Source organism: Chrysemys picta, chromosome 13 (assembly GCF_011386835.1).
Source record: "Chrysemys picta bellii isolate R12L10 chromosome 13, ASM1138683v2, whole genome shotgun sequence".
NCBI lineage: Eukaryota > Metazoa > Chordata > Testudines > Emydidae > Chrysemys > Chrysemys picta.
In genome coordinates this window covers 43,401,783-43,423,492 of record NC_088803.1, presented here as the reverse complement: position 1 = coordinate 43,423,492, position 21,710 = coordinate 43,401,783, and the positions used below count along the sequence as shown (strand labels likewise).

At 38.8% G+C, this 21,710-nt stretch overlaps 1 protein-coding gene across 5 annotated transcripts in view; it reads right to left on the bottom strand.

Annotated features, from left to right (window-relative positions):
• The window catches only part of SPO11 (SPO11 initiator of meiotic double strand breaks), a 52,477-nt gene that overhangs the window by 12,917 nt on the left and 17,850 nt on the right, over window positions 1-21,710 (bottom strand). For 2 of the 5 annotated variants that reach the window (XM_065566033.1, XM_065566034.1), the window contains exons 2-4: window positions 8,481-8,636; window positions 952-1,018; window positions 594-702 (exon numbers count right to left, since the gene is read on the bottom strand). In XM_065566033.1, coding sequence (XP_065422105.1) covers window positions 594-702; window positions 952-1,018; window positions 8,481-8,636 — 332 coding nt within the window. Of the gene's footprint in view, window positions 1-593; window positions 703-951; window positions 1,019-2,585; window positions 2,905-8,480; window positions 8,637-21,710 lie in introns of those variants that run through there. The other 3 variants (XM_065566035.1, XM_065566036.1, XM_024103318.3) reach the window with 2 other exon arrangements.

The following is a 21,710-nucleotide window of genomic DNA, read 5'->3' as shown; positions in this document are numbered from 1 at the left end:
CTCAAGTTTTGTATAGTAAATTTTGTACATTGGATAGGAAAAGTTGAGTCAGCTACAAAAGACTTCTGACCAGAAATAAGCTGTTACTGATCATTATTATCATCATGAAGTACAGAGTTTTTTTTAGTTTATTCATCCTACATAACTTAACATATGCTATTAATTGTGTTTACAGAGAAAAAATGTTACAAATGTCAAGGCATGAAACAAATATAAAATCTGAAAGGATGCCATGTTCCTCTGTTAGATATGTTAAACCCTCATTTAGACCCCAAATCAGCAAACCACTCAAGCACAAATTACTGAATCAAGGCCTTAGATTGTAAGGCTGAAATCCTGGTTTAATTGAAGTCAATGGTAAAACTCCCATCAGCTTCAAAAGAGCCAGCATTTTACCTCAAGCGCTAGTACATCTGTGAGCGTTATAAAAATAATAAATAAAGAATGTATTTTATTTAACAAAATTACAATTTTTAATTTTTGCTACATACATACTTCCTACCAATCATTTTCTTACTTTTTCAGTTGTTCATATAATGCAATATATATGATTTAATAAATAATAATAATAATAACCATAAGCAACTACTTACTATATGTAGACTTCTCCTAGGTATCTTAAGCATGCAGGAAATGTCATTGACTATATTGTCCACAACACTCTGGCTACCAAATAGTAGTGTATCACTGTAATATATATCTCTATCAAGATAAAATATTGTATTTGTAAAAATAAACTAATTTTAATACAATACTGATTGAATCATAGGATTCTGAGATTGTAAAAGAACATTTTAATGACAGCATGAATAATTAAATCAGTTTCAAACATTTTACGTATAAAAATGTGTTATGATATTTGACAAGCTTAATAGCTAGGTTCTTTCTTTATCTATATAAAATTCTTAAAATATATTTTCGATTTGCAGTTAGAGAAATGCAGTCTATTACCTTTTGGTTGCATATGTATTGTTTTGCACCATCTTGTAGATCACAGATAATATTTTAAGAATTAGAGCTGGAAAATAAAATCATATTTTAAACTTAGCCAGTATAAAGCTATAGAATAAATAAACTAAATTATATTATACATGAAAACAATGGCATAGGAGCTTAGTTATTTTTTGCAAAGTAACCCGTTTATTTTTAACAATTTAACAGTTCTATCCCACATTTTCAAAACTGTGTTTGCAGAAATGTGTGTGCAACAGGGATTTCCCTACACCCTCCCCTGCCCCCCGCCCCGGGAGTGTGTGTACATCCCTCCTGGATTTCCCCAACACACAATCCCCCTGTGGTCAATTAGTTACATGCAGTGTTGCAAATGTAGTCATTGGTTGGAAATTTGAATTGAAATCGAAACAAAAATGCATGCTTTAAAAGCATATACAGTATATAATAAAATACTTGTACCTGAAAAAGCATAATAGGTTTGAAAAGTATGAACAAAGACTAGCTTCCTCACACGATTGTTGTTGTTTTTTCCGTTTTGGTGATGTTGGCCAACCTTATAATTTCAAATTATGATTTGTAAGCAAGGTCTGAATGAGCTCTCCTCCAGCCTAGGTGCTGCTTCAAGGAGAGAGAGCTGGGGGCGAGCCCTCTCTCCCCACTGTAGCCCTGGGGAGCCCCACTGCACCCCAAACCCCTCATCCCTAGCCCCACCCCAGAGCCCACACCCCCAGCCAGAGTCCTCACCCCTCCACATCCCAACCCTCTGCCCCAGCCCTGAGCCCCCTCCCACACTCCAAACCCCTCGGCCCACATCACCTCCATATTGGTGCACATAACAAAATTCATTCCATACATGGGTGGGAAAAAATTAGAGGGAACACTGTTCAGGACCAGACTGTATTTACATGCACACACCTACTCTGCCTAGGTATCCAGCAGATAGAGCTGTGTTGTCCAAGTGATCAATTTTGGCTGGTGTTGGGTTACTAATCACTTTAGTATTGAATGCGGGGATAATTAAATATTGTTATTGTATGAGGAAAGGGCAGCAGAACTGTGCTTAGCTTGTCCTGATGAGGGGGTCACCCTCAGTGCTTAATTTGTGCCAGGGCTTGCCCAGGCTGAGCCCTGGCACCTCTAGGCTTGGCAGTTAATAGCCCCGGTGCCTGTTGGCTTGTCACATCAGCAATGAATATAAAAAACTTACTTGAGCCCCAGAATCTTTTTCATTGCAAATTAAGCACTGGTCACCCTGAACTGACCTTGTTAAGCAGGGGTTAAGCAGGGGTTTGGATGCCAGATCCCAGTATGGGGAGAGAGAGAGAGAGTGGGAGACAGGTGTTTTGCTTCGTGGTGCAGCCACAGAAACTAATTTCTACTGTATCAATCAGAAAGGTTCTATATTAATTATTAACTATTTCCATGGCAATTAACGTTATAATTTAACAGAGATGGGAAAGACTGGGTTAGGACTGGGGCTTAGAAGATAGATCTGAGTTTTGTTTTATTTATATACTTCTAATGACACAAAGTATGTTTTATTTCTTCTACCGAATACTGCAGTATGATAAACAAACCTAAAACAAAAGACAAAACTAATAGAGAACTCTGTTGCTATATTTTTAGCTTACCAAATTTTGGTGCTGATTTGGGACAGTCACTTTTTATTTTTCTTGTGGTATAATGAGAGATCATCTGTAGACCTACAGAATCTTTAAACCTGACATTTTGTGAACAAATAAAATAAAAAAGCTGATGAAGGGAAAGTACAATTAGTTATTCTGTGCCAGGTAGTTCACACTAAGCCTGTATTCCTGCAGTGAGAACTGCTAGTGCAGTTTCCAAGACCCAGGCAGAACCCCATTAACGTCAGTGGGGTGGCTGAACCCATCTGGAAAGCCAGTGTTACTAGCTACCTGGGGATCCACTATGCTGTTTCTATACTATACCACCTCCTGGAACAATAAGGTGTTTATATTTCCATCCAAGTACTCCATATTACCAAAATACTAACAATATTTATTTTAGATGCCCTTGACAATTTTAGCAAAGTGCCTCAACTCCGTCTCTAACACTTTGTGGATCAAACATCTTATGTTCCCTATTGCCTCAAAAATGGATTCATCAAAATTTCTTTTCGTCAATTTCACAGTTGCAGGATTAACAGTCACAAGATTATTGAAAGGTACAACCAGAACAAAATTTTTCCTAGTGCCATTTCTTATTAGGTAAGAATGATTTCTATAATTATTATTGTTGTTATAGATAATTTTTGTTCTAAAGCACAATGTTCCCACAAGAGTTCTGCATGTATTTATCCTGTTTTTAATAACTGATCTTTTTAAAAGTATCAATATTAAAATTACAATAATAGTTTTTAATACACTAACATAACACTTCTCTATTTCTTTACTTGTCACATGTATTGCCTCATGCATCCTTTAGGTGGCAGAACACACCACACAGCCTGAGAATGTGCAGGGTGTCACAATGGACAAGCACACCTAAATAAATAAGAGAAAAACTGCATATCTGAAGAGATATTAGAGCAACAAGGTTTTTGTTCATTGTTATTTTGTAATATCAAAGCTAAATTGGAGTATTTTGACAAATGTTACAAGCATCATCTTCAAATCTGATGCAACATAGAATGATGACACTTTTCAAAACTATCAGACTTAGGGCGATGGTAGTAATAATTATTTTATTGAGTATAATAGCACCATAACTGTATATGGTGTTTTATAGACAATATGTATGAGAAAAACGAACAGCAATTAAAATCTTCTCTCAAATCCATTTTATTTGGCTTTTTATTTTGGAATGACTTTTTGCTCTTGGACTGCAACACTGCAGAGAGGCGTTCCTGCTTTTCAGTTGGATGCACCCTATAGTGTACCTACCCATTGTAAAATTCATGAAAAGGGAACAGAGGGCCCAAGACACTCTGTTAGGCTGACTTCATGCTGTATGTGAGAAGTGTTCCCTTTAGGGAGCAGTATGCTGAGCTCTGCAGGGAAATACTGAGAATAAGCTGTAAACACAGGCTTCAGAGTAGCAGCCGTGTATCCGCAAAAAGAACAGGAGTACTTGTGGCACCTTAGAGACTAACACTGTGGCTCTCAGAGACACTTGGGGTAAAGGAAGCTCCAACCTTGCATTATGTGAGAGCTCAAGCAGTGCTACCTGCTCTAGCAAAAGAATTCCCTATTGATTCTCCTCTCCGTGATTTTGCAATACTTTCCTTTTTGAAGGAGGTATAATTGGATAGTGGAAACTAATGGTACTACCATAGGGACCAGTACTACTTATTTTCAGACAGATATCCAACTGGATACCTACCGGTGTTTATAAGGCACATACTATGTATGGAGCTGTTCCCTAGTTCCACCCCTTCCTGCTCTGCAGAGCTCCAGCCCTGCAGGTTTGAAATGGAAAGGCTCCTAGGGAAAAGGGGAATATGCCCCACTGACTTTACTGCCACCCCACACATAGTGCCTTTGAAGCATTCTGCTCCTACTTATTTTTATTTGCTCTCTTCTAGGTTTCAGGGCAAAGTGGAATATAGGTGCCTTACTTAGGAACAACATCTCTGAGATTGGAATTTGGCCCATCATAAATAAGGATGTAATTATTTTTATTTAATTGCTAACACCTTATTTTAACACTATGGTATTCACTTTTTTTATTTGAACACTTTTTTTTCTTCCTATGTGATCTGATGGCATACAATATCTCATATTTGTTCTCTTAGCCTGGAATGTCAGAGCCCCTAACATTGCCAAAGATTGTTATACTATTTTAATTTTATTGCCATATAAGAAAAACATTTTTTGAAACTATCAGGATGTAAACCATTAAATCCACTGGACCATACAAAGCCCTTTGGTTAACTGAATATCTTTTGAGAGAAGTTTCTTATTCTCATTATATAAGAATTCCTTATATAATAATTTCCCCGCAAGTGCACTCAGAATAGAGCAACAAAGAAACAGTATGCAGGGGAGGAAAGACACTAAAATAAGAGGACAGAAAGGAGAGAGAATAGCAAAAAGGGTAGAAGCGTAAACATCACAAAGTAGATGAAAGAAGCAGAGCTTGAGATGAAGAGATAACATGAGGGAGAACAGAGAGAAGAAATTGAGAAAACAGAGAGAATGAATTGGAGAAATAGATCCAGCCTGAACCAGGTTTCTCAATCATATGCAACCCATTATCTGTTTTCTCTTCCCACCAGAAAAGGATAGTCTAATATCCTCTGTATGACCTTCTCCACTTTCTTCTCCTTTTACAGTGGTGTCACTCTCCCCTCCACATTGTGTTCCTCTGTTGTGGCCTCTAATGACTCTTTGTGCATAATGATTATTAAAGGTCACTTTTTAAAAAAAATAGCTTCTAAGGTTGGTTGCTTTTTGTTTTTTAACAAATAAAGTTATAGTCATAGGGTTTAAGATCAGAAGGGACCTCCTGAACATCACAGGCCCTAGCACTCAGCAAGCCACCCATGTTCCATGCTGCAGAGGAAAGTGAACTCCATCTCCCAAAGGTCACTGTCAATCTGACCTGAGTGAAAATTCTTCCCTGGCCCCACATATGGGTGGTGATCAATAAGATCTTGAGATGTGGGCAAGACCAGGAGCCAAGCACCTGTGAATTTCAGAACCACCTCACAGCATTGGTCTACATTAAGCAGTGTCCCAACTCCAGCTGTGGCAATTGCTGGTGCTTCAGAGGAAGAAGACAAACCAACACCCCAAAACCCAGAATACATTGAGGAAAAAATGTCATTCCTGACTCCTAGAGTTGATTGGCTGAAGCCATGAAGCATGAAGTCATTTATTGATTCTGTTGTACATGGGATTTCATAAGGTGGACTCATTTGAAAATATTTAATGAAGACAAATAACATCCATTTGTGGTATTTATAATAATCAAACACACATACTAGTAATACCTACTGTATATTTCCCCAATCTGATCTGTTAACCAAGGTGAGAACAGGTGCTTTGTTTCTGGCTAGACTTGTAACTATATCTTGTATAACATTTTCTATTGCTCCAAGGATCTCAGAACTGAAACAATGAATATTAATTAAAGTTTTGTATGATTAACCATAATTCACTGTCAATTCTTACCATTGATTCCCACCCCTAAAATCTACAACAAATATTTAAAATCTTACTTGTTACAATTTATGTATTGATTTTAAAGATGGATAACACCACATTCTCCCACTACTACTTTCCTGAACTTTGTCTTGCTTAGTTTCCCTAGAATCCTTGATTTGCCATTCCACATGCATGACTGAGTTGCACAAGTTAAAAATACATTTCCAACCACTCCTCATACCATCAGATTTTCAACCAGCTGAACTTTCAGACCAACTGGTTGGTTTGAGACAGATGATTAATGTTTTAGTTTAAATGATGTAATATTGGTTTTGGCTGTGATTTGGGTTAACTTGTTTTTAAATGCTGTAAATTGCAAAAATATTCAAGAGTACAAATAATTCCTGTTGTATCATATCACATTAACCTTTTGATCTGCTGCCCTGAACGAACTGTTGAGGTTTTAATTATATGAAGGATTTGGCTGAAAAGATGCACAGTGAAAAGGACAAAATCTATGTTTTTCACCTAAGCAGACAAACTAACCATGCAGCAAATCCCTTATAGCAAAATAAGAGGTTGGTCCAAGTGTTGTGACAGATGCCTTTTATTTTCATAAGCAATCTGATTCCAACCTCTGAACTGTCCTTAAAGTTACAAGTGCACAGTGTGCCAGTATAAAGCTTGGTAAGAACTAGAAAATGTATTAAATATATTTTAGCCCAATGTTCTACCTGCAACCCAATTTTGTCGCTGACTAAGGTCAAATAGCAACATAGTTGCAAAGTCAATAAAAATAAAAAGGCTTGATCATACAGCCCCTGCATAAGTTCACTTGCCATTATGAAGCAGCTGCATAATTGAGTCCCCTATCTCTTAACCTTCAGACATATACTCTACTACATAAAACTTAATGACTTCTAAAAAAGATTCTAATGAGTGCAGAGAAAATGGGCAAAAGGTGAAACACTGTAAAGTGTAGAGAAGGGGTAGAGTAAAATAGGAAAGCAAAGCTGAATAGGGCTATTATGCAAGTAAGATGTATACTCAAATACTATGGTGATGCGGGACATATAAATACTTAGGATAGAATGGTAGATAGATAGATAGATCATCCAAATTTTGGCATTGACATGTCTCTTATATTTACTTTTATCATTAGGCTCTTCTGACTCTATTTCTTTAGATACCATAGTTATCTTTTATGTTTCATATGCATCTCAAAGTTTGCCTCAGATCTGCACAACTCAAACTGTTTTGCCAGGTATCTTCCCATTTCTGTAATAAAATGCATGATCTGCTCTACACTGTCAAATGGAAGGTCCAAGCTTCATTTCCTGTCCTGATTTCTTGCTTTCTGGGCCATCAGAAGCTGGGAGGGCTGCAAAGTTCTACCAACTTACATATATTCTTTCCTCTGTTCCATCTCCTTTTCAAGAGATGAACTCAGTTTTAGTAAGCACACAGTGCTGGCCGACTATGCCTATTTAAAATGCACTTTGGGTTAATAATAATGAAATCTGGGCTAAGCCGTGCTAGGCACTATAGATCTTACATCAGGATACAGCCTGTTAGCTCATTTCTAACAGGTCACACATGAACATTTAGTAGTTTGGCATAGTACATGGAATGCACTTAAATAATTATGTCATAAAAGAAAAAACTGTTAAAGAATTAATCTTATAGCACTTTTAGCAAACAATGATATGTAGACAAGAGTAAAACTATTCTAAATGCAAATCTGCAGTTTATGAGACTAATAATTTTATAACTAACTTTTAATCTGAGTTTGTAGTTTAAACTGGGAATGAAGATAAATAAAAATATTTCATTTTATTTATCTTCATTCTCAATTTAAGCAATAGATTACAAATTATGGTTTTGAAAAAATTGCTATTAATCTCAATTATTTAGAGTAGGTATGTGGTTGCATATGTGAAACCTGATGTTGTGTGTGTGCTGTGACATTTCTGACAATGGGGGACTTTAGGTCACATCCTCCATACGGGGCTGGTATGGTTCCATCAGTACACTATATCTGTATAGTGGCACAGATACCTATTTTGCTCAAGCCAATGGGGTATTTTGGGGGGCATCAGCCTTTCACATTAGCATGAGTTATCAGGGCACTGTGTGCAATGGTGCAGGGACCTGTTTTTGCCTATGCTAATAGGCTTTGGGGAGGATTGTTATTTTCCACACTGGCATGAGTGAATTATAGCACCATGTATGTGCAGTGTCACAGCTACCCTTTTTGTCTGTGTCAATAGCATATTTTTAGAGGGGAACTTGTGTCTTGCCTTGACATGGAAGAACTGAGACGCTGTTTGTGTGTGCAATGGTGCAGGGACCTGCTACACCCACACCAGTGGAAGATTGTGTGAGCACCCTTTGAGACTTCACCCTGTCAAGATTTACCTAGTGATTTGGCAAATGTTATTGGAGGGGCCAGTTTCCGCAATTCTGGTCTCTTCTCTGGCTGCCTCCTTGATGGAACGAAGCAGGGAAATCCTGTGGTGATCCAATAAGGTGAATGCAGACCAGTCTGTCTCCCCAGGGAGGGACAAAGACATTCTGTAGAAGAGGTGAAACCCTCAGCAAAGGGATTAAAATGGGCTATTATGAGCATCAAACATCAACTTCCTACCCTCCCCAACCCAATAATAGGGGCAGCAAAGGGCCAGTCAGTGAGGAGGAGTAGGAGACTCCTGAAGAAGCAGCAGTGTGAGACCAATGGCTTTTGCCGCCCTTTTTGACTGACACCTTTTTTCCCGCCCTTTCTGGCTGACCAACGGCTTTTCCCGCCCTTTCTGACTGACCAATGACTTTTCCTGCCCTTACTGACTGGCACCTCTTTTCCCGCCCTTTCTGGCTGACCAACGGCTTTTCCCGCCCTTTCTGGCTGACCAATGACTTTTCCCACCCTCTCTGACTGACACCTCTGTTCCCGCCCTTTCTGGCTGACCAACGGCTTTTCCCGCCCTTTCAGACTGACACCACTTTCCCCGCCCTTTCTGACAGACCAATGGCTTTTCACACACCCTTAATGACTAATGACTTTCCCGAAAGCATGCACTGACTGAGCCTTGATTGCTCAATCTCGATCCCTACTAGCACAGTCAGGTGGCTAACAAGAGGCGAGGTGGACTTTTTAAACAGCATGATAATAGCTGCCATGTAGGAAGAGCACCACATGTGGAGGGAATAAGTGGCTCCTAGGCAGGGACAAAGGGTTGTATAGTGGCCCAGGTGTGCGCCTGCAAGCAAGGAGTGGGAGTGAAAGGTGTTCTAGGCTGAGGAAAAGAGTGAGGGGCTGCAGGGGCGCAAGGCTGGCAAAGGTGTTGAGAAGCCGAGAGGAAAGTTTAGGGGCAGGTACCCAGGTCTGTGCCAGGCAGCCTAAGTCTGTGTCTGACCAACGAAAGCTACCCAGAGGTATTAGAAGTACAAGGCAATGAAGAGTATCCATACCCTGTTTCCCAGACAGAGTACAACAAGCAGGAGAAGGGAAGGGGCTAGGAGAGGTCTTCAGATGGCTGGGTTATTAGAGAAGAGAAAAGGGGAAGTGCAAAGTACGGGGGACAAAGAGAGGATACTGAAAACTGCAGTGCAATATTTTACCAACCCCAAGTATTCAAAAAATCATGAGTCCCTCCCCCCCACCACTTAAAATGATTGGATTTTGAAAAATAATAAATGTTTTGTCTTTTTATTTGTCTTCTGTTTGAGACTTCAGTGTACACCCGAGTCATGTTTTCAAGTTTCTCTCTACAAACAGGAGGGCTAGAAACTTACTTTTTAAAAAACTGAAAACTGAGGTTCTGGATCACTGGATTCCACTGGAGAGCTTGGGCTTTTTGAAAAAAAAAAACACTAATTATTGCATGATAAAATCATGGGAGTTGGTGTGGGATATCCTTAGCCAGAGAGCATCTTGCAGTGTCACTCCAACTGGGATGCCAGGGTGCTGGAAGTGGGGAACTCTGTGCACTTGCAGGAATAAATACAATAGATTTAAGTTTTTATCATATTCAAGTGTTCCATACACTGTTTCTTCCTGTTAGTAAGACTTTTAGTTCTCTCTCTCTTTAAAAAACAAACAGCCTTTCTTTTCATGCCACCTTTAAAAAGAGATGTCCTGGCTTAAGAAGAACTTCTGAAAACCTAGGGTCTGCAACACTGCAAGTGCCAATTTCTGCTTTCACACTAGTGCAATCTGATCACAGTTCCCATTGAGCCCTATTGGTGTTGCATGAGTATGTTAGTAGCAATCTGTCCTCTGTTTCGTTAATAGTGGTTGTTGTGGCAAGATTATTCCTTTCTTTTGGGGAGGAGCCCAACTGCAGAAGAAAAAGCAAAGTTGGAGAATTTATTTTATGCTGTCTTCACCTTTACAGTTTTTGATATACCAAAGATTTTTGTATTGTCAACTCATAACAGCATCATAATAATTGTCAGGCTGAAAGTGGTGGTTTAGACACTTGGTTAGGGGGTAAGTTGGGGAATATGCATGTTGAAGATGTCTACATTTTTGGAAAAAATTTCCACTGTTACTAACACCAGTTTTGCTGCACTGTAGTTAGCAATGTTGTGGGCTGCCTAACATCTAACAGTGTTGTTTAGACTTGTCCTAGGAGGACTTGATGTCATGGTGCTTAAAAAGTTGGTAACCACTAGAAGCTGGTCTTCAGTGGCGTTCCCAGTGTTGCTACCATCAATGAACCCTTGCTCCCTATACTTGTTGGAGTAAGCAGCCCAAATCCAGCCTGGGTTGGTAGTAACAAATCCACAAACGTATTCATTCAAGGAAAACCTCAGGCTATGATAACATGAAAACAAAGTGCTGCAATTATCAGAGGCATACAAAAGAAGAGGGAATTAATAAATCCTTGAAATTCTCAGATCTTTAATCTTGACTCTTTGGCCTTTAGGTATCTTCAGATCACTCAGGAAATATTTATGCAAAACCCCCGTAGCTCTTTTCAGTAACTCCACGTCAAAATCAACAGTCGCAGAGTTTTGTTTGATATAGAACTGACAAAATTATACAATGCCCTTAGCAACAGATTTCAAATAAAACTGCATATGTGAACTTGCAGGGAGGTATTTTAATGACTTATTTCTTCCAGCAAAGCAGTAAACCTCCATTTAAAAAAGCATGACCAAATACTGAATGCCTCGTCCAGTGTTAGCTAAGTGTAAGCAGGAATTGAGAGCAATAAACAACAATAATAAAATAATAATGATAAATAATAAAAACCCTCTATGTCTCAATCTTTATTCAAAACAAACAAAAAGCCCACATAAAACTAGCATCCAGAAAATTATCAGTTAATCTACAAACACTGGGCTATTTCCTGAGGTCCTAATTCATTTTTTACTTGGCAAACTCTGCTAGATCTCAATAAAAAATGAGTTAGAGCCCCAAGTATTGACTCAATGTTTTCCACGTATATGAGATGAAAAAATGACTGAAAGAACAAATAACGATCCATTATATTAGCTGCTGAAATGGAAAGAGAAAGAGGGAGCAAAAGAGGCATACGTGACGCCATTGCCTTAACATTCGCTGTGTGTCTGTAAGCACATGAGCAGTAGAGGACACCACAGATGGCAGCATAAGAAAAACTAATTGCTTCAGGTTTTAACCTATAGCTGCACTAGTCCTTGACAAAACTGCACAAGGTAGATAATGAGATACATTTGTATTTGTCAGCACAATTAAAAAAATATCCTTGTGCCCAAAAGTTCCAAACATTAAGTTTTGTCTGTTTTTACAAATGTATGCTTTAGTTAAGGATATTTTTTAAAGGTCATTATACTGTAACATGGTCTATCAAATTTTAAAATCATTTCTGTAAATGACTGAAGAGACTTTTCTGGTTGGATTTGTGGGTCCAGTCAAAAGTCAAAAGTATTACATTAAATTAAAGTGCATATTTAGCTGAATGCCACATTTTTAACTGACCCCAGACCTACAAGTTATTCCTATATTAACAGCTGTATCAAGCAAAGTACTCCATAGACTAATATATCAAAGTATGTGGGCTTTACTTGCTTTTTTTCTGTTCATGGCATATTTTATCTGAAGACGATATTTTTTTTTTTTTGTATGATCAGTCTCTTTCCTACAGTGATTTTTCCATGATTGTGATGATACTCCTCACTCACTAACGAGGCCATAATTAATTACTTTAATGGACCAGTAGCCATAGTAGTGGCATTGAGAAATCAAGTCAGTTATTTTCAAACTGTGTGTGAAAATCAATTCTAAGTAATCAATCCTAGACAGAGGGAGAGGTCTATAAAATGTCATGCAGCAACGTACAAGCAAAACTGCTTGGCTTAGTTCTGCCATCCTTATATTCCCATGTACACTTATCACATTGGGAAACATATTGCCCTTGATCTCATAGAAGGGAGAACTCTTTTCGTCTGTGACAGCATGAAACCAGGTACAATGATAAATATGTGGGCCAGTTAGGAATGCTTAGTAGGTTGGTGGAAGCTGGCATACCAGTTGTTTCTGCTTAGTGATACTTTAAAAAACAACAACAACAAAACCAGAAAATTTCCACAGAAGTCATGTAAGAGCTTCCTGGGAGTGCAGCTAGTAAGTTTCCTTCTCTTTTCAGCTTCCTAAAATTATGATTTGGACAAAACTTGGAACATAGACCTTCTGCGTGAACTAGCAGATTTTACTGTGAACAAGTTAATGGAGGAGGGGAGCCAAATCCCTCACCTACCATTTACATGAACAAAGCCCAGGGAAATAGGAGATGAAAAGTCACGCATCGCTAACAGTTTACAAATGGTATATCCCTTTCTATTTGACATGATTTGATAAAAAAGAAAATCTAATACATGTTTTTATCTTACCTAACATCTGAGTGACAAACACCTGCAAGTCATTTAGTATCCAGTTAGCCAAGTCTATAATAGGAGGATTTTAGTTTCTGACCCTTTTCTTTGTCTTGAATCATTTAGCTATATATAAATTCTGACAGGTCTTGTCTTTTGTGGAAGGGAAGCTTGCATCTAATCTCTGTCACAGTGATTTTCAGAACTAACATTTCCTAATGCCTTTAGAGATGTTAATACTGTTTTTAGGGGGTGAGGGGAGGGAGGGCAAGAAGGGTAATGGAGAAAAAGCAAGACTGACAAAGTAGTATCAACAAAATGTTCCTTATCTCTTACAGTATGAATGTTGTGTACACTTTGTTTTGTTCACAATAAGTGAGCAGCAGGCAGGCAGAGAAGTAGGGAAAAGATCTTTATTGAGCATGCATAGAAGCACATATTATATGCTGAGAAATCAGTGCTCGCCCAGTATCACCCTTGCCACCAACTCCCATTCCTGAGCTCCAGGTGTCACAGCAAAATAGGGTACTCCTGAAACCTGACTCTTTCTTCAGGCCCACTCATCGTGCCACATACTTACATGTGTCACAGTTTTAAGGCAGAAAATTGTATTTGATCTATTTAGTATTCAGACTGTAGTGGCATTATTTCAACATGGGTGTATTGATATGTTAAAATACGTTAAAAGAACATTATTAAGGTTGCACAGTCAAGCATTCAAAAGATAGCCTTAATTCTGGTATTTCCTGTCTGAGAAACCTTAATTTGTCCCTTGGTGCATATGCATTATGATGCAGTCATTCACACCAACAAACACCCGCCTTCCACCACTCCGCCACCACCACCAAAAAGCAAACTGGAAAAAAAAAAATTCCATCATGTCACATCATATTGACACCCACATGGGTCACCACAAGGGTGGAACCTTTACATCCACCACACAGGTATCTGCTTCTTGAGCTAATGGAGAAACTGCCGGCAATAGTAGGCTGTCATCCTCTAAGTGGACCAGCTCTAGAGGGGGATGGAACACTTTGCCAGTGGGTTTCACAGATATTTGCTGACAGCAGAGGAAGGTGAGACTCAGGGTCTGGAGATGTTCCATTGCAGGCTCTAGATGGGAGTGTTTCCTAGTGGGCACAGATTCTTTTGCCCATTTCCCCATGTTACCCTGTCCCCCCTAACCTATTCCTGTCCCATCCCTCTCCCTTCTTTGCTCCTCATCTTCAGGGCCGGCTCCAGGCACCAGCCGACCAAACACATGCTTGGGGTGGCATCTTGTAAGGGGCAGCCAATCTTGGGGTGGCGGGGCGGCGCTCAGGGGGTTTTTGTTTGTTTGTTTTGTTTCGGCAGGACGGCGTTCGGGGTTTTTTTGGGGGGGGCGGGGCGGCACTTGGGGTTGGGGGTTTTTTTTGGTTCGGCGTGGCGGCACTCGGGAGGGGGGTTTGTTACGGTGGGGCGGCGCCCTTTTTTTTTGCTTGGGGCGGCAAAAAGTTAAAGCCAGCCCTGCTCATCTTGGTCACTTTCTCCTCAACTAGTCAGTCCCATTTCCACTCCACGGACTTCTCATCCCAGTTCCAGTTTGTTTACCTAGGCTGTCCTACTTTTACCCATCTGGACTCATCCTTCCAGTCCAAGTCTGCCCCAGCTCCCAGTGTCCTTGCCTAGCTACTGGGGCTAGCAGAGTGGGGTGGAGCATAGGAGAGAGAGGCTCCCTGCTTTCAGTTCTGGTGCCTAGAGCTGGCCCAACAGTGAAAGTCCTACTCAGCCCTGTGGTGGAGCATGCCCAGTGCAGATGGAATCCTTTGGAAATTTAGTTCCAAAACTCTCTACTGAGCATGTGCAAAGTATGATTTTTCAAAGGTTTTATAACCTGGACAAATGTAGGCAAATTTTCATGGAGATGGCACATCCCTGACACAAGGGCCACCCCCTGCCAAACTTCAAGTCTCTGATGCTAAGAATGGGGTGCTTCTCAAAGAAAACGTTGCAAGAATTTGTTAACATAGGCAAATGAATATTTTTCCTTTACCTCATTCTTGGAAATGGTGAACTATTTTAACTGAAAATTTCCTCAAAAAATCAGCCTGAAGCAGACATCTGGTATGAAAAATTTCTTCCCAAATGGTTAAAATTTGGCAAAGTTGTAAGCAACAAGGTCTTATAATGGGAAATGTTGGGTAACCTTAATAATAGGCAGTGCTATCAGCCTCAGCTATAATTACTACTTTTTTTTTAAAGACTATATTGTTGTGAGGGTTTAAAGAATACCAATAGAGTCAGCACTTCTAATAAATACTTCAAGTCTCCACGTCAGGGCTGGTGCACCCCATTAGGCGACCTAGGCGGTCACCTAGGGCACTACAATTTGGGGGGCGGCGACCGCGGCGGTATTTCAGCGGCGGGACCTTCCGCCGCCTCTGTGGGGGGTGGCATTTTGGGGCGGAACCTTCCACCGCCTAGGGCGGCAGAAAAGCTGGCGGCGCTCCTGCTCCACATTATGATGAAAGCACAGCAAAGAGTCTGTTTTGCAGTTGAACTGACATTTTTCTGACATGTAAATATGAAAAATGATCCAGATATCCTCTGGACAAGACACTAAATTGTGTCTTCTCCTACCTGTATGCTGGTTGCATTGATAAGCGTTAAAAAGCATATAACACTTGGATAATCCAAATGATGTGGCTAATGTTCATTCTCGCAGGTGCTGTTCAATAAATACCTGTATATTAGTTTAATAAATAATAAAATGGGCTCTGGCATCAAAGGGATTATGGATGAATTACAGGCAAGCAATCTCCCCCCCTCCTCACTAAATGGCTTCTACAGTTGTCTGCACAGTAAAGGCTGGATCCAAACCCCTTTAAATCAACAGTGGAAGTTTTTCAATAGCCTTTGAATCAGGCATTAAATGCTGTAAAAATATTCAGAATGTCTTTTATACCTTGTTCATGTCACAACTTGAATCTAATGATCAGTGATTGAGCCTATCCCCAACAACAGCTGCATCATTTTAGTCTGACTTCAAAACGTCTAAAATATTTTGCTCCTTTGCTATTCCTTATGTTGGCCAAATCCTAAAAAACATGCCAGCTCAAGTGTGATTTTTCTCTTTGAACCCACAGTGCCAGGTGCTGTGTATTATAGATTCTTTGGGCCAAAATCTGCTCTCAATTATGCTCATGCCACCCCACTGAAGTCATGGGTGTGACCCAATTGACAGTAACAGGTATAACTCAGGATGGAATTTAGATCCTGGTTATTAGTCACCTAATAATGCCTAGGGGAAGTGAAGTAAAAGGATGATGTAGCAGCCTACACTGACATTGGGCACTATGAGTCTTACAAATAATGAGCTAGGTGGGGCAGTTGATTAATAGACTAGCCTTTCATCCCTGGAAATCTAGACTCAAATCACTTTTATTCACCATTTAAAATGCATTTGGCAATTTTAGCCTAGTTTCTAATGTCAATTAGTCCACACTACAAAACCACACTACAAAACTGCTTTTGGACAAATGGCAAGCTTTGCTTAAAGAGTCCTAGGGCTGAAATAAAAGTGATGTAAAATAAAATATTAGGAGAGAGAGAGGGTGTGGGTGTGGGTTAGGGGAGGAGAGAAAACAACTTCATTCACATTTAAGAAGGAATTCATCCCAAAGCATGGTTAACCAATTTGTTTTGTAAATGTTCTGGTTCTAGTGAGTTGGTTAACATTAACAAGCTTTTAAAATTAATCTCTGATGGGTTTTCTACATTTCCCTGCTATGATGAATTCTAAGTTCCTTGAAACTTTTTCATAGACCTCTTGTGTGTGTGTAGGTCATTCTTCTTTGTGGGCTCAGAACAAACCCAGATGAGTCAGATGGATGTACTGTTGTGAGCCATCTTCCATATTTGAGCATGGAGGAAGATATAACTTTTACTTTTCATTTGGCAATGTGGACTGCTAATTAACTTGATTCGTGGCTCCGTGGATCTGTTTCCAAACAACTTTTTGGCTCCTGGATCTGGACTGGGCTCTGAAAGGTATCAAGCCAGAGAAGCCCAGAGGGCACCCTGCAGCCAAAAAGAGCATACAGCTCATAGCTATGGGAAGGTGTTAAATAAATATTCTGTAAATTAAATTACAGTACCAGGGCAGATAAAGGCAAATTACTAGTATATAGAACTCTCTTTAGCTGACCTCAGGTACCATCAGTCATCCAGAAGAGAGCTCAGCCCCATGTTAGGGCTTCAAAGGTTTGAATAAAATGTACTTACTATTCTCTCTAAGGACAAAGCGCTTTGGTCCAAGTTTGGAAGACTGTGGACTAAGTACTTGTCTACACAGGGAAATTGATGGGAATAGCTATTGTGGAATAAGGAATTCCACAATATTGTGGAATAAGGTATTCCACAATAATTCTCTATGTGTCTCCCTGTAAACACTCTAGTCTGGAATAAAAATAATTTTATTCAGGAATAATTTGTTTACGCACAAAGCACATTAATTGTTCCAGAATAAAGTGACTTTTATTCCATAACAGAGTGTCCATATGGGGAGCTGTTCTGGAATAGCTGTTGTGAAATAGCTTATTCTAATAGGTATTCAGTTTCCCATGTAGACAAGTGCATAGGGGCCATGTCTACACTAGGAAAAATATTTGTTTTTACAATGAAATAACTAACAGATGATAGCTAATACATTATAAAATCCTAGAGTAGGCAGGGAGGTAGTAGTCTTACCTTGACGTGTAGCTGGTCAAGGCCCTTTATTGAATTTACTAAAACAAGCTATAACAGTATAATGTACTGAAAGCAATTATATTGGTGCAAAGACCTTTATACTGGTGTGAACACCTTTATACCAGTATAGGTGTATTCACATTAGGAGGTTACATCAATTTAACTAAATATTTTTTCTAATGATTTAGTTAAATCAGTGCAAAAGCTGTGTGTTGACAATCCAGTAAAGAGAATAAGATTTGTAATGCAGCCTCTGACTGAAGGATCTCACATCTCAGCAGCCAGTCTCAGGATTACTTCACACAAGCTGTTAGGAATATGGTGTCAAATAAATACACGTTAATGCCATGTTGCTGCAAAAGCCTAACTTCTTCTGTGTTTGGTTGTTTAAAAGAGACACAAGATTTAACTGAATATGGTGTAACCTATGTTAAGACAAACCACATGGTCTAAGTAGTACTGTGTTGTATACAGTCTATAGTTATTTTGGAATAACTATCAACAGTTAACAGTTTGTAAACAGACAGATGCTTGGAAAATCAGGCAGAGTCAGTCAGTTCTTTGTAGCCTTACAGAAAATGAACCAGAAGCTGGCAACAAAAATGTGTTGTAATAAATTGATATATGCCATCAAAAATACCTCTTCCAGTATAAGAATATTCATTTGTGCCATAGGCAAAGTCGATAAGCAGTAGGTGGTTCTAGTGCCCACATCATGAATGCTTTCTTAAGAATCTGATAGCACACGTTAATTTATTATAAGTCATTCCCTTTGTTTTCTGCAGACATTCTTCTGTGTATCTTTAAAGCTTCCCTCATTTGTTTGTGCTGGAATGTTTCCAAATCTGGATCATTCCTTCACTGAAAGTTCTGAGTGTGCTTGGAATGCCAGACTGGGACCCTGGGATGGCAAAGAGAAGTCAGAAATAATTGGGGCAGTGATGGGATTGGTGAAAATGCTATATAATGCCACTATGTGCATTAGTTCTTAGATAATCATATATTCAGCACCCTCTCCAACTAATCAGACTGCAGCTTTTCTTCAAGTCACTTAATAAAGTTTGATTTCCCACCAAAAGGATAACAAACATCCCCATCAGCCAATCCAGATTCCCCTCTGTGGAGAGCTGGATGAGATGAGATCATGGTCTCAGCAAAATTATAGAACTCTCAGAAGTGAAGCAGGGAAGCGAATTCCTAACCCTCTCATTTTAACTTCAGGTTGCCTCATGTTAGTGATGTAACAAAAACAAATAATAGCCGTTGCCTACCAGTCATTATTACACTACATAAGTTGTTCCGTTTTATGAGACTGGAACAGGAAGGAATAGTTCATTTAAATTTAAATACAGTTTATTTTCTAGATTTCTGTTGCAGTCATACTATTAGTTTGTTGTTCTTCAAACTAGGTTTCTAAAAGCTTCTCCATAATTGAGTTAATAGGTCTTCATTCTCATTAAACAATATAGGTGGGAAACAAATTATGATTCTACAGCTCATTGCTGAAAGTGTTCAGTAGGCACTTCTGATTCCAACACATTACAAATTTAAAGCAGAGTGCTCTAGAAGATTGGTGAATTTTGAATGATGGTTTAATAATGGTGTAATAATTTATATAATTTATTTATATTCAAAATGTATGTAAATACTATTTGTATAGTATTTTTATCTGAATATCTTTAAGCACGCTGTAACAGTGAGGCACAGAGAAGCTAAGTGACTTGTGCTAAGAGCTGCACACAGGAAGCCATTTGAAGTACATAAAAACAACTCTCATAACAACTTTTCCAAAGTCACTCAGTGAGCCAATTTCAGAGCTAGAATAGAATCCAGCTCTCAACTCCCTTGTTCAGTGCTCTGTCCACTAGATCTTGATGCTTTCCATAATTCTTACTAAAAAAAGTATGATGAAGGGCCTAAATTGGAATCCAGCTCACAGTGGCTTGCTGCAGTATCTCTGTGTGCCTTTCTGAAGTTGAAACCCCTGATGTTCTACAACACATTAGCACCAGTTTCCACATTAAGGCTGCAAACACTTGTACATGGTTAACTTTATTACTGTGAATAGCCCCATTGACTTTAATGGGTCAATGTGGATGCAGTTATACCACTATAAAGGTGTCTAATACTGGTATACTTTATGGGAAAATTCTATACTGGTATTAACACCTTTAAACTGGCATAACCATCTCTACATTAGGGTGATAACACTATAACTATTTCAAAAAAATAGTTTAAAAAATAGTGTAAAAAAATCACACTCCTAACCAACATAGTTATACTGGTACCAAAACTATGTGCAGGCCATGCCTAAATGTCTGCATGATTAGCAACCAAGGTAAGAACATTTTTAATAGAGCTGCTCAGAAACTGGAATTTCCATTCTGGGAAAAATTATGACATTTTGAAAGTTGTTTTTGTCCCAAATCAGGATGAAAAATCAAAATCTTGAAATATTTCGTGGAATGGAAATTCCAAAATATTTGTATTTGGAAACACTGAAACACCTTTACCAAAACAAATGGTTTCATTTCAATAATGATGATATATTTCATTTAGATGTCAAAATCTTATAATACAGACAAAAGAAGGCGAGCTAATACCTTTTATTGGACCAACTTCTGTTGGTAGTAGGGGCAAGTTTTGAGCTTCACAGAGCTCTTCCTCAAAAAATATTATAATGTATGTCCAAATGAAATAAAACAAAGCAAGAAAGTCAAATCAAAATATTCTATTTTGATTTTGAATAATTTAGAAACTTTTCCTGTGAAAATTTTCTTGAAATTGACACATTCCCATATTCTTGTTTTTTTACAGTTTCATACATATGAAATTGCTGCATATGCACAAAGTTTATTTCTTCCTTCCAGGCAGAGATAATATTCCAGTATATCCCCTGTCTTTCAAAACTGCCTGCATTTCTTTTAAAAAACCTCTTTGGTGTAAAAAGAACAGGAGTACTTGTGGCACCTTAGAGACTAACATTCTCACACTTCTTATCAACCTGTCTGTACTGGGCTAGCTTGATTATCACTTCAAAAGTTTTTTTTCTCTTACTTAATTGGCCTCTCAGAGTTGGTAAGACAACTCCCACCTGTTCATGCTCTCTGTATGTGTGTATATATATCTCCTCAATATATGTTCCATTCTATATGCATCCGAAGAAGTGGGCTGTAGTCCACGAAAGCTTATGCTCTAATAAATTTGTTAGTCTCTAAGGTGCCACAAGTACTCCTGTTCTTTTTGCGGATACAGACTAACACGGCTGCTACTCTGAAACCTCTCTTTGGTGTAGGCTCCCTCTCTGAAACAAATATGCCTGCCTCCCCAAACTGCAGTGCTCTTATATATATATATATATATATATATATATATATATATATATATATATATATATATATATACACTGTATTTGATGAACTTTGTAAGAAGGCTGTGTCCTGCATGTTGACACAAATCATTATCCATGCTCTTCTCTGATCTCCTGCCATGGATCAAAATGGCAATATGTTCAGCACACCAACTTCTTTGTCTTTACATAATTTGTTTGCACCCAACTTCGGAACTTAATGAGTATCCTTCTCTCAAGATCCAATACCCATTCCTCTCCAGAACACCTGAAGGAAGGATTAGACTTGGTTAGGAAGACCTCCCAAAAGTATCAGTATTGAGTTACAGGTATGTACAGGAAAGCTGGAAGATAGATTAATCATACCCCTCCCCACCCCCCCCAAAAGCAAGCATGGCTAAGAATGTTATAAAGACTTGCAGAAAGACAAGGTGGGTGAGGTAATATATTTTATTAGCAACTTCATTACCTCATCCACCTTGTCTCTCTAATATCCTGGGAACAACATGGCTACAACTACACTACATAAAGACCTGCACATTGTGATGTGCTCAGAGGATTTTGGGTGCTAAACAGTGAAATAAAAAGAAAATATACATATAAATGAAAATAAATTAGTAACTAAGAGAGAGAGAGGGAGAAAGAGCATTTTACATGGTTTTTAAAAGCATTTTGAAACACTGAAAGCAATGTTATTAGTTACTATAAAAAAG